At 46.3% G+C, this 12826-nt stretch overlaps 1 protein-coding gene across 1 annotated transcript in view; it reads left to right on the plus strand.

The window, feature by feature from the left end:
• Positions 1-11764, plus strand: part of LOC104275714 (serine/threonine-protein kinase BRSK2) — a gene marked incomplete at its 5' end in the record, with an annotated part of 58252 nt that extends 46488 nt beyond the window's left edge. Inside the window, 5 exons of the mRNA XM_009871748.1 lie at positions 3353-3560; positions 4838-4886; positions 9016-9139; positions 10574-10754; positions 11447-11764. Of these exons, the coding sequence (XP_009870050.1) occupies positions 3353-3560; positions 4838-4886; positions 9016-9139; positions 10574-10754; positions 11447-11544 (660 nt within the window). The remainder of the gene's footprint in view (positions 1-3352; positions 3561-4837; positions 4887-9015; positions 9140-10573; positions 10755-11446) is intronic.
• Positions 11765-12826: the final 1062 nt, after the last annotated feature.

The raw sequence follows: 12826 nt of genomic DNA on the forward strand, positions 1-12826 counted from the left end.
GCTGTCTGACAAGGTCAGCTTAGTCACTTCAGGACCGCAGTCCTTACGACAGTGTAGACCTCATCGAGAAGTCTGCAGGGCTGTGGCAACAGCAGCGCATACCGTGTGTAATTCTTATGCTTAAAGACACGCCACTGGGTGTAAGTTCCTAGGTTACTAAAGCTATCTTCTGAAATGTTTTTGGGGTTCCCATCAATTGTTTTGCCATTGGCATAAATGAGTTGGTGGTCTCCTCTGCATCTTTGATGTGCCAGGAACCAGTGAAGCTCCGTTTCCTTGTCTCTGCCCTGGGACTCCTGGATGTCAGTGGAGCAGAGCAGAGGTCTGAGAACTCTTAGGCCGCTGCAAAAGTGTGCTGAAAAGGAGCACAGAAACAGTTTTGTCCACAATGTAAGCATCCAGCACAGCAAACCTAAGTCGTGATCTCATTAATTGATCTCTTGGGATCAATTTCTGACGTCTCAGTAGGACTGTGTCAAAGAGTAAGGATGACAAGATCTATTCTGTAGCTGCTGTATCTTAACGTTATTACTTAACAGCAGTTAATTAAATAGTCTTCAAAGCAACCAAATGGCATTTTCAGCAGATCGTAATATTATTAAGGCAGGTTAAATTTGAGACTTAAAAGCAAAAGCTGTGTATTATTTTAAATGTCCTACCCTATACTTCTCACAGCACCTTAGATTATTGACAGAAAACATACTTTAAAAATACACATTTCGCTGTACACACTGCTTAGGTTCAGTCCTACGAGGAACTGAATTCGACGGCAACTAACAAGTTCCTAAAGGTCACAAGATCTTGCTAATGGTGTTCCCCGTTGCACCAGCTGAAATAAAGGCCTAATCTTGTTCTTCATTTCATTAGTAAAAACATGGTAATTAAGGGTGCCTGTTCAGACTCTTTAATGACTTCAGAGGGAGTGAAATTTGACTTTATTTCCTTCAAATATGTTTCTCAAACCATTATACATACAAGCTGCAAAAACTGCAAGGAAACATTTGCAATCAGCAGTTGGTGTCAGATGCAAATGGTAATGGTCAGCTGCTGACTTCCATAAATTAACGACTTTCCTCAGCTTTTCCCCTTCCCTTCTCATTGGTGATCAGAATTTACCAACAAGGCACACTTAGTTTAACTTTACAACCCTAATAATAATACTGATGTTTTGATAGAGTGATTTTCTTTTAATTTTAGTGGCCTAACCCAAAGTTCTTTAAAGCGATTACAAAACGTTGATGCAGACGTTTTTAGGAATTAAATCTTAAATGCATTTCTGCACTTACAAATTATGGCAACGGTGTTCTAATCCATCAAACCCAGGGAGTAAACTCACTAGCGAGTGTGTCTACCTGGGACTGAGATTTGAGGCGTGGTTACGTGTACATGGTATGTCTGGACAGTACTTGATTACAGCTTTTAGATGTTAAAACCAGATGATAATAAAAATAATAGTAACAATGGTGATAATAGGTAATGATTGATAGAAATCAGAACCCGACTACAGACCAAAACTAAAGATCCTGAGTAGCAATTCTTGTTTTAACTATTCTGCCAGTATTCGTAATTTAAGGTGTTAACAGCAGTGTGTTGTAAGGACGTTTGTTTTGTTTGAAATGTTATTTTTAGCTCGCTAATATCCCTTTAAAAGGCTTCTATCCTCCCAAGTCTGCGTCTTGCTGTGTGCTGTTGACATATGAATGGTTTCCCAAAACGCCTCGAACACGTGTAAATGTTGTTGTTTGGGAAAAGAAAATATTCATAATCCCATTTTGATAACTCAGCGATGGATTATGAACTTTGGTTGTCTTTTTCTTTTTAAACTGTGTCTTAGAAAACACTGGCTCACCCCACCTCCTCCATAGAATTGGGACTTACTGGCAAATGTTGCTGTGACTTTATGGTAGACACTCCGATTATCGAGCCGTCCTTCCACGCGATGAGGGATGTTGCAGGAGAAACATAAAGTCCGACGGGAAGTTTATCGTGTCTTCCCAGACACCCAAATTTGCCAGGCCTCCCTGAAGTTGGTTTTTGCTGTAGCTCTTTACAAATCAAGCACCAACCCGAGTGGCTTTTTCCCTCGTGGTGGTGTGAGCTCTGAAGCCTCCAAGTGAACGCTGAGCGGCTGAACCTTCCAGGCCAGGGGAGGAAGGTTTTTTGCCTTTTCCTCTCCCTTTCCCAACCCCGTTCTCTGCGCTGGGTGGCTGCAGCCGGGGTGTGCGTTGGCCAGAGTCGGGGTAAAGAGGAAGGAAAGAGGTTCTGACTGGTGTGTGCAGTACCCTGTGTGTATCGCCTGCCACTCCGTGTGTATCACACACCCGTTCTGAGTTTCATCTCTCTGCTGGGTTTGCCCATGAGCACTTAGAGCTGGAAAGAGGTGGTCCCATTCTTGGCACATCTCAATTTGTCTGTGGCTTGAGTGGTTCTTCTTCCCCTTCCTCCCCTCCCTACAGCATCGTGCTTCTCTCACTGCAGGGCAATCAGAACAATCCCAGAGAGATGGCATTTCTCTCTTCTTTTTTTCTTGGTTACTTTCTTTCGTTTTGTTCGGGTTTTGGTTTGGTTTGGTTTTTTTATACTTTCCCTTTGTTTTACTTTTCTTTCCGTTGTTTTCCTTTGCTGACACGTGGTTGGTTAATATGATGAAGCCTGTTATGACACTGTTGTTCTTGCTGCTGCCGCTGCTGCTGTTGTTGATTATGCTGTGTTCCCAGCTAACTGCATGTCTTTTTTTTTGTTTTTTGTTTGTTTGTTCGTTTTCGTTTCTTTGCAAAATCCCTTCCTCCCCACTACCCCTTCACCTCCATCTCTTGTGTCTCCTCGTGACATGGTGCATCTTTGTGACTCGGATGGTTTTTATTCTGACTTTCCTTTCTCTGCTCGCCCGCTCTATGCGTATTTCACTGTTTTTGATGTGCATGGACACTCTGCGTCTGTCTCGTAGCCTATCAGAAAGTTCTTCATCCCCCCTCAGACCTCCGACCTCCCTTTCTCTCCCCGACCCCAAGTCTCCTTGGACCCTGATGCTTGTAGGAACGCCTCCAGGCCTGGACATGTACTCCAACCAAAGCCAGCACTTCAGCCCAACCCAAAGACGCAGACTTTGCCATCCAAGAGCAAATTGGCCGAAAAACCACTCCAGTCTACTAAATCCAACCCACTCCCCACCAGCAATACCAGCGCCCCTTCTTCCCAGAACAGCCCTGTGCAGAACGCTCAGGGCCGCTCGCCTGCCGCCGGCTTTAACCCGCAGCTGGCCGTTCCTAAAGTGCAGACCAACCCTATGTCTCCTGTTAGGTTGCTCCCTTCTAGTACTGACCCGAGCACCAAATCTATCCCCATCATACAGGTCACCCCTCACCCCTCTCCAAGGGGAAGTCCCCTCCCTACCCCCAAGGGGACACCTGTCCATACGCCAAAGGAGAGCCCAGCAGGCACACCCAACCCAACACCACCATCCAGCCCCAGCATTGGAGGAATGCCATGGAGGACACGGCTCAATTCCATCAAGAATAGTTTCCTGGGGTCTCCTCGCTTCCATCGCAGGAAATTGCAAGGTGAGTGCTCACCCAGACGTGCAGGGTGGTTCTGATTTGGGCGGGCGTTCGGCACCAAGTCGATACCTCCCTGTGGCTGTGCAGATTTCACGTGCTGAGGACTGAATATTGAGAATGAGAGTGGTGGCGCCAGCTGGCCCTAACCCAAAGCAGATGCAAGCAGGCCCCGCCATTCCGCTGCTCCAACGGCATCTCCTGAGCCCTCTTCACGCTCTGGCCGCACAGCTCTTACTGCCCCTGTTGTAGCTTTTAGAACACGTGAAAATTTTATCTTCAGCTTTTCCGCTCATTTTGTCATTGGACCTAGAGCTCTGCCATTTCCCCGATGGCTGTGCTCCGCTGCCCCTCCGTAGCCACAGGCTGAGCCTTCTGCTGGAAATGATAGCCAGGGGCAATAGGCTAAAACTGTCGTGCTGAGGCACAGCCTGTTTGATCTTGGTTCGTGGTTTCTTCACCTCCTTTGGCAATTGATATGAAAATCTCCTTAATAGAATCAGTGGTTTCATATCTGCTGGCCTATTTCGCTTTTCAGAATCTCCAGAGAGTTGAGATATGCAACATTTATTTCTTCAAGCTCCAGGTGGCTTTTTGCCTTCAGGCAAACGGCACCCAAAGTCACCTGCATTATCCTCAGATGTCAGCAGCAGCTCTCCCAACACCCAGGGGTTTTACAGGGTGCTGGGATGGGATCCCATGGGAAGGGAGGGTTACAGCCACAGAAGAGTTAAATTTTTGAACTGTGATGGTCAAGGAGATTGTCTCCGAGATGGTCAGACAACCACGGAGAATTGCAGCAGTGACTCAGCTGCAACCAGCTGGGCTTTGGAGCAATTGTAAAGTAAACCGGCACCATGTTTGGGTCTTAACCAGGAACCATGGAAGCCAGTGTGAGATTACACAATCCAAGAATCATTCAGGTTGGGAAAGACCTTTAAGAGTCCAACTGTTAACCCAGCGCCGCCAGGCCCACCGTTAGACTGTGTCACTAAGCAGCACATCTACACGTCTTTTAAATGCCTCCAGGGATGGTGGCTCCACCACTTCCTTAATGATTTAAGGAAGGGTAGGGTGAGCCTTACACTGCAGCATTTATACAACGATCTAGCGACATATGGCCAATGTTCAGATGTCAGAACTAGTCTGCAGAGGCAGTGGGCAAATGCAAGGGGACGTAATGCCAGAATTGTTTCACTGGTATGCGAGCAGAAAACAGAAGGTGTACTGAATCCTCTTTCTTTTTTCTCCCTCCCTCCCTTTGGCTGTGCGTGCATGGGCAGTACCTACACCAGAGGAGATGTCTAATTTAACCCCGGAATCATCCCCAGAGTAAGTAATTTGCCAGTGCGCTACATTTTTCCCACCACATACCAATGCCATTTCCTTGCCTGAGTGTCATAGGCTGACATAGTCCTGTCCTGGATCAGAATCTGACTGTAACCTGTTACAGTAGGACAGAGATGTGACATGGTTCTCCTGCTCAAGGATCCTGGATCAAATCTATACCTCAGTAATGGTAGTGGGGTCAACAGGTGATGAGTTTCCCAGTAACCCCTTCACTTGCTCACAGCTTGCTGATTTTACAAGGTTTGTAACGTGTTCCTTCTCTGTTCTTTCATTTGGTTGTCAAGTGGATCACTCTTGGGGAGTGGAGAGGATAATTGATGCCTTACACTGGCACTAAGTATGCGCTATAAAGTCTTCTTCTCAGTTCAGGAGAGTTTGCATCCTCAGGATAACATCGAGAAGCCTCTGCTAAGATAATTCAGAGGAGTCTTTAGCTGCGATAGTAAATGCAGTGTTAATTCTAGGCAGCAGCACCACGACATGCAGAAGCTGTTTCATATTCACCAGACTCATTCCTAAAAGTCAGTTGTACATTTCAGCCGTTTCACTGCACAAATGTGCGTCACTGCATGGCAGGTTTGGAAGTCCCTGCCAGAGAGTGCTGCTCCAAACGCTTCCTGATATATGCAACAGATGCCAAATTATTCCTTTTTATTTTCACAGCTTGTGTTTGTGCACCCAGTGCCCATAGACTTCCCCTGCCAACCAAGGCAATTTGGCCTCTTGTCAAGGAACTTGCGTGAAATATTCATGAGTCATAGATGGAAGTTTGGGGCCCGAAGTTTTGTAATTGGTGACAATGGTACTGCCTTAACAACTTTGCCCAGACCTGGCATTTACCATGTGTAGGATGGGCTCTCTGTATCTAATGCTGCAGAGTGGAGAGGGATAAAGACTTCAGGAGAGGGAGAAGTAGGGAATAGCAAAGGTTAGTAAAAGAAATCCAGGGAGAAGAATGTAATAAATAGTGTTTTCAACACTTTGGAGCATTTGCTAATAGAGAGGCATGAGAAAATTTCATTACACGCATGCATCCTTACCCAAGAAATGTGTGATGCTCTCATCTCAAATGTTGAGCTCGTTAAAGCAGAAGACCTTCAGAATTAAATCTCCTCTCCTCTCCTCTCCTCTCCTCTCCATTCCCGGAAGTTTTCCTGTTAGTTTATTACCTTCTCTGCTTCCCACTCACTCTTTAAAAGCTGGTATAGAGAAGTAGTGCCTGTCATTTGAGGCAGTTTGGATGCAAGTCAAAGCCCAAGGCCCTTTTTTTTCTTTTCCTGCATAATTGCCAAATTAATGAGTTCAATTGGGCTGCACCCTGCAGTAAACATAATAAAAGTCGTAAAAAATAATGAACTGCATTATATTTTAACGATAGATGTCTTGTTGCTCAGTGCCCACTTCCACACGTCTTATTTTTTCTGTATTCTTCCTTTCTGTAAGAAATAAGATACCCTTATCAAGAGCTGCATTGACCTCACGGGTTGAGCGATAAATGCCTGTCCTTGCTCTGGTGCAGCAGTGACTGCCGTTCATTTAACAGACCTGATGATTAGGTTATACCCTTTGACACCTCTGGTAATGCTATTCTTTCTCCCATGAAAAAGTCCTAGAAAATATGTTACAGATGACATTTAAAGAGACATAGTTCCAGCTGCTTTCAACCTGCAAGGCTCCGGTTGCTTGAGCGGAAATGCTGTTATTTGTGTCAACCTCTGCAGTTACCAATCCCTGCGTCCAGGGCCAGGCAGGGCAGGCAGTGAGGCTCTCCGGAGGGTGGTCACACGTTCCAAAAGTAGGAACAGGAACAACATTATAGTGGTGAGAAATTCAGCGTGAATAAAGCACCAGCCTCCGTTCTTAGGCTAATATATTTGCTTTTTCATCAACTGGACACCTGATTAGATTCCCTAGAGTAATCTACACACCCAGCCTCCCTCACATATGAGTCTCCCTCCTGCTTAGGAGGTTGGCCTTGACAAGAGAAGATCGTTAATTTTAAGTACATTTTCCTGCTTACAGCCTGATGTTGTGAGATGCTAGAGTGTCTCATTCAGGGTGCTGAGCATCCTTGATTCATGCTTATTTTAAGCCAAGTTAGTAGCACTTAACACCCTTTAAGAGGAGGGAAACCTTTATTGGGTCGTTGTACTCCAAAGCTGCCCCCTCTTTTTCAGTGGGCTTCTTCCACAGGTGTATTTCAGCTGTTTCTGCTGATTTGAGGGAGAAAAGCCAGTGCATGTGTGCTGCATCTTGATTCTATCCATTCCAGACACAGGAGAGGCCACTGGCATCTGTTCTGTCTTTATACAACACCAGCAAAATTACTTTGTGAATTCCAGAGATGCACAAGCTGGAGTAGGTGTTACTGGTAATAACCTTGCCGAAGAAAAGAGCCCAGCTGGGCTCCGGAGACTCCAGACCAAGTTTCCGAGCTGAACAGGAGAAAACTTCCCTCTGTTCTGGGGCCCTTTTAACCTCTCCTTGTTAACAGACCTGTAAAGGAAGGGCCAACAAAATCGTTGATGACAATACAAAACCAAAAAGCTGTATTTTAACACGGCAGGCCTACGGTTAAATATGCACACTTCTTCCAGGCCCACTTTCCGTGTGTCCTACACGCTGGACCCTGGGAGTCCGTATAAGCCACCCTGTTCGGGCTGTGAGACGTGCAAGCCTGGCCCAAGCAGCCGCTTCAGATGGAGAGCGGGGTGCTAATTTACTAATGAGCATAGACCGTGCAGGGAGGTATTGCCCCAGCTCTCCAGGGGCTTGCGCAGTTGTTATGGTGTGTGCGAGACACATGAGCTAATTAGTATGTAATTTCCTTTCACACTCTAACCCTGGCTCCTTAACGACCCGTTTAAATGAGAGACCTTTTCTCTTTACTGCTCCCTATGCTAATCTCTGGCTCGCTGGCTTAGTTACAGCCTGCCTATGAATATTTGAGGGAGTGATGGTTTTCCAGCCCGCTTTAATTGAGTGGGGGGCACTGGTTTACCAAACGGCAAATGAATTTTTCCGTACTCCTGTTTTGGGTTGCTGGCAGTTAAGCAGAGGCGAATGATTATGTGCATAGCTGAGAAGTCTTCCAGTTGTGGTCTTCCTACTGAGGCCGTAAAATGGGCAGCGAGATGACGGTTGTGGGCTTCTTGGAGCACGCTGGGGTGGGAAATGAGTGCGAATTGCTGGATGCGGCTGAGGTCAAGCTTTGTTCTTTATCCTGAATGTCTAGACTTCAAATTAGCCTCCTAGTTCGCTCCTCTCCCTCCTAGTCTCTGGCCTTTCTCATTCTGCCTCAGTCTGAGTTTTTGCCATAGAAAGCGAATCTTCTAGTGACTCTCTCCAGCTGTTTGTTGCTTTGCTGGAAAGCCGAGGTGGAGTAATCCTTTTTGCAGATGGCTCTCCTTATCTGGAGAGGTTGTGTTCTTCCTCTGAGTGGTGAGCGTCCCCCAAAACAAGTGAAAACCTATTGCTTGCCATCCTGCAAACTGCACTTGTCACAGCACTATAAAGTATCCTGTGGAGGTAAAAAAAGGGCTGTCTCTTGGTGGCAGGTCTTTCCATGTTAAATTCTTCCCTGCTAGAATACAGCTGATTTCAGTGGAATTTTGCCAGGGTTTAGGTTAGTCCCTTAGCAGTTCTTCGGCTGTATCTCATGTCTGGCAGCGTCTTTGCTAGCCTCAAAACCACACCTGTCGTAGGTGCTACCTTCAGATTCTGGGGTAGTGCCTGCCAATAACATCCATCTCCCTGCATTTTTCCTTCAGCCAGTTGAAGGGGAATGTCGACAAAGTGCATTGAGATGGTGAAACAATAAGCAAAATCAAACACTTGCTGATACGAGCAGTGTGTGGAAAAACAGAGCAAATAATACATTTTACGATGAAACCACCATGTAATGCTGAAAGGAACTGTGAAGTTGGCCTGCTGTCAGTGGAAAGCCTTACTGTGTTTTGCTGGTGTTGATAACTTCTCTCTTAGTGCTGAAAATTCATCCCTTTGTCGGATGGCCTCGTAATGAGTTCACTCATTATATAGACACCCTGAGCGGGACTAATGAATGGGACAGTCAATATTCTAAACTATCCCTTTCTTTTCATCACGCCAGGCTTGCCAAAAAATCCTGGTTCGGTAACTTCATCAACTTGGAGAAAGAAGAACAGATTTTTGTGGTCATTAAGGACAAACCACTAAGCTCCATTAAGGCTGACATCGTCCACGCTTTCCTCTCGGTAAGTCACCCCAGTTGCCTCCCGGAGACATTGCCCATGGGTCACTTCCCGGCTCCCTGTGCCATATGTTCCTGGGCAGGGTCTCTGCTCCTTCAGATGCACCCTCTGCAGATTTAATTTACGCAACCTGTTAATTCGGGCCTCTGCTGGACTCACTCTGAATTTCTGACTATAATCTCTAAGGTGAGAAAAGATTTCAGATGCTTTGGCAGGGTCTCCAGGTTGCTGGCACTTGTCAGAGCACTCCACTGGTGCAGAGTCACAACAGTGATCCGCTGCTTGGCCAAACTTAAATTTAGAGCCACCACCTGGGCATCAGATTGGGTCTCCCTTCGCTGAGTATGCCCTGCACCAGTCAGCCAGAAATCCCGTCTCACATTTGCGTTTGTTGCTTTAAATCTCTTCAATGCTGTGTGGCAGAAAGAAGGGTAATTTCCTCCTGTGACCAGGAGTGTTAGTTGTTGCAGATACGGTTTATTTACAGTCTAGGAAGGCAGAGGGAAAAGTAATTTTTTTCGGTAGGCAGTCCTTATTCTCACTACCTAGAAATACCAATGAAGAAAAGTCAGCACGTAAAGTTAATTTGAGAGATTTTTCAATTCAAGGTAGTTGACAACATAATTAGCCTTTTTTCAATAAAGAGGAGACTTAAGTTCTTATTTGTGGAATTGATATTGTTTTCCCAAAATACTGTACTTTTCTTTTGTCTTTATGATTCTGTAATGAATTTCTTCCAAAAACAGCTGCAATCCTTGTAACTGTACAGGCATACAAGGGGCAAGTGCAGAACAATAGCATACATCGGACTCTGATATCCATCTCAGATTGATTTGAAGCAGCCGCATTACTATATTAGTTTTATGGATTTATCTGTGCTTCAGGCTTTATATTGCACCATAGCGTGCACTAATGTCTGTATTGGGGATCCTGTGCACACCCCACGTGTGTAGGCTGAGGTGGGATGTACTGATTTGTGATTCAGAAGGTCTCTTGAATCTCAAAACGGGATCAGCTATGAGAGCAGACCAAGCTACACGGGTGGTTTTTTATGTGCAATCCTATGTCCCACTGACTTTTCTGCCCCCTCCCTTAATATCAGTTTTCACTCAGCAAGAGGAGTTTCTCCAGACTGCTAGATGAGTGGGAAAAGAAAGACTGAGTGCGTGAAGTTGTGCAATATGTGTAAGTGTCTGAGCGTGCTGGGTATTCCACCAATGTTCAACCTTTAAATTTAGGTCAGTCCGTAAGGAGCAGTGCATTCTTCTACAGTGCCAAGCAACCTGTACTTGCAGTGATTTCATGAGAACACTTTATGTTACAAATCCAACTCCAGAAGCAAATCCAGCCAATCTTGTTTGCTCTTCTAAATCGAATTTTGCAATTTTATTGCCTTTGTGCTCTGTCCTACTCTCTCCTTCTACCTCCCTGTTTCAGATTCCAAGCCTCAGTCACAGTGTCATCTCACAGACAAGTTTCCGTGCAGAATATAAGTCCACAGGAGGTCCCGCTGTCTTCCAGAAGCCAGTGAAGTTCCAGGTGGACATAACATACACAGAAGGGGGAGAGGCACAGAAGGAAAACGGGATCTATTCTGTCACTTTCACACTCTTATCAGGTAACCACGGCGAAGCTGTAAGAAGGATGCAAGCTGGCTTTGTCCTTGCTGATGCAGAGGCCTGCAAAGTGAGCTCTGCTGGGAGAAAGAATCTAGCTGCCTTAGCCTTGGGGGAAAATTCAGACAGGGACAAGGAGGACATCAGGAATAAAAATGGTGTTGGTGGTGATGGAAATGCTGGGAGGGAAAAAGAGGCGAAGTTGCCACCACCATGATTAGTGCTCAGATGGCTGCTCTGTGCGTCAGATTTGACGTATCTCCCTGTACCATCTCCTCGTTTCCCTCGAAGGTCTCAGGGTCTCAGCCGGGCACTGTGAGGCCACTGGTGACTTCCTTCAGACAGAAACCTCACCCTTTGCTTCTGGGTGGCCTCATGCCCCCCGTGGGGTTAAAACAAACAATCACAAAAGAAAAACAAAAACCACCACCACCTTTTCGGTCTTTAGAAAAGGAGCCCAGAAGCCATCCTTCCTCCTGTTAAGTCCAGCATGCTGCAGTCCCTGTTAGTGTGGGCACTGCAGGACAGTTCTTCAAAGCCGTGCCTCCGGCTGAAGGACAGCAGCGCTGTCGGTACATTCCTGGGGACAAGACGGAAGGGAAGGTGCTTGTGATCCTTCCCCTCCAGCCTGGGGTGCGTGAGGATTCACCTCCCGCTCCTCTTACAGCCGTTCGTGCCTCTTCTCTCCTCACAGGTCCAAGCCGTCGTTTTAAGAGGGTAGTAGAAACCATTCAGGCACAGTTGTTAAGCACACATGACCAGCCTTCAGTGCAGCAGTTATCAGGTAAGTAGTTTCTACTGTTGAGCACCTTGCTTCAGCAGGGACAGGAAGGTGAAGTGCCTCTCGGTACTGGGAGGCTGTGGGAGGCCGTCCCTCTGATTACAGCAAGAAACGAGCTCCATTCAGACAGCGCAGTAACTCCCCGCACGCACCCTGCTCCTCCCTCTCTCATTCCCACTCCAGTGCTCCCGGCGCATTCCCCAGTTAACAGCTTCTGCCCTCCTCCCGCCCCAAGAGCCATTTGCCCACTTCTCCATCAAAAGCTGCATCATCAATAGATCTTCCAGATTTTCTCCAGCTCCAAAATCTCCCAGAACAGGGACGTGCTCTAGAAGGTACCTGATTTTCAAACCCTTCAGGCATCCTTTAGAAACCTCCGACTTCAGAGGGTCCCAGAGCAAAGCTGAGAGCTACTTTCACTTAGCAGCATTTTCACGTGGTCGGAGGGCGGCTAATCGTTTTCAGTAGTGTGATCAGATTCTTGGCCCAGTACTGTGGTAGCTCAAGTCATATACTAAGAAGCAGAAGCTATATTTTATCTGGTTTTAAAGGAAATTTCAATTCCTCATGGTGGTAAAGAAAGCCTTACGGGTGCAACCCTGTGCAATGGCTCTGCAGGCAGCCTGAACTGATAATACAGAAACTGGCCTCGTCCCACGGTTCTGTAACACATGTTCACTCTGAACACTAGTGGTGACACCACACACAGAAATATCAGTGTTAGCTTCTGTCCTTTGAAAGGACAGAACAAAGAAGAAGGTGAAACTGGAAAACTTAACGACACTTAGCTATTGGGAGTGCTTCAAGGAAGGAAAAAAGGGGAGAGGCAGAAAGAACATGCAGATACAGGGAAGAAGTAGGAGCAAGGTGGAGAGCACGGGCTGCAGGAAGAAGAAGAAGAGGCAGGAGGAGTGGGAAGAATTTCCCCATTCTATGATGATAAAAGGTAGTAACTAAGTATTAAACGTAAGAGCCAAACCCAGTGCTTGACCTCTGTGTGAACAAGCCAGGACAGAAGCGGGGGAATGAAGTTGGCTTTGCATTGCGCAGTTAAATCCCGGGTGTCCTTGGCTCGTTGCACACAGGGGTTACGTCTTTCTGGTCTAACAGTGTCGTTTGAACAGCTGAAGATAAAATAGCTCCACTACATGACAGAGGTATGTTCAGAGCAGGAAATACTATTTTCTACTTTGCTTTTGCCCTCCAGCACTGCCTGACCCAGCCCATGGGTTATTCTGTTAGGAAACAGGAAAGGTGAGGATATGACAACTATGGTTGATTCAGACTTTTGCT

This window comes from Apaloderma vittatum, unplaced genomic scaffold, assembly GCF_000703405.1.
Source record: "Apaloderma vittatum isolate BGI_N311 unplaced genomic scaffold, ASM70340v1 scaffold13426, whole genome shotgun sequence".
Taxonomy (NCBI): Eukaryota; Metazoa; Chordata; class Aves; order Trogoniformes; family Trogonidae; genus Apaloderma; species Apaloderma vittatum.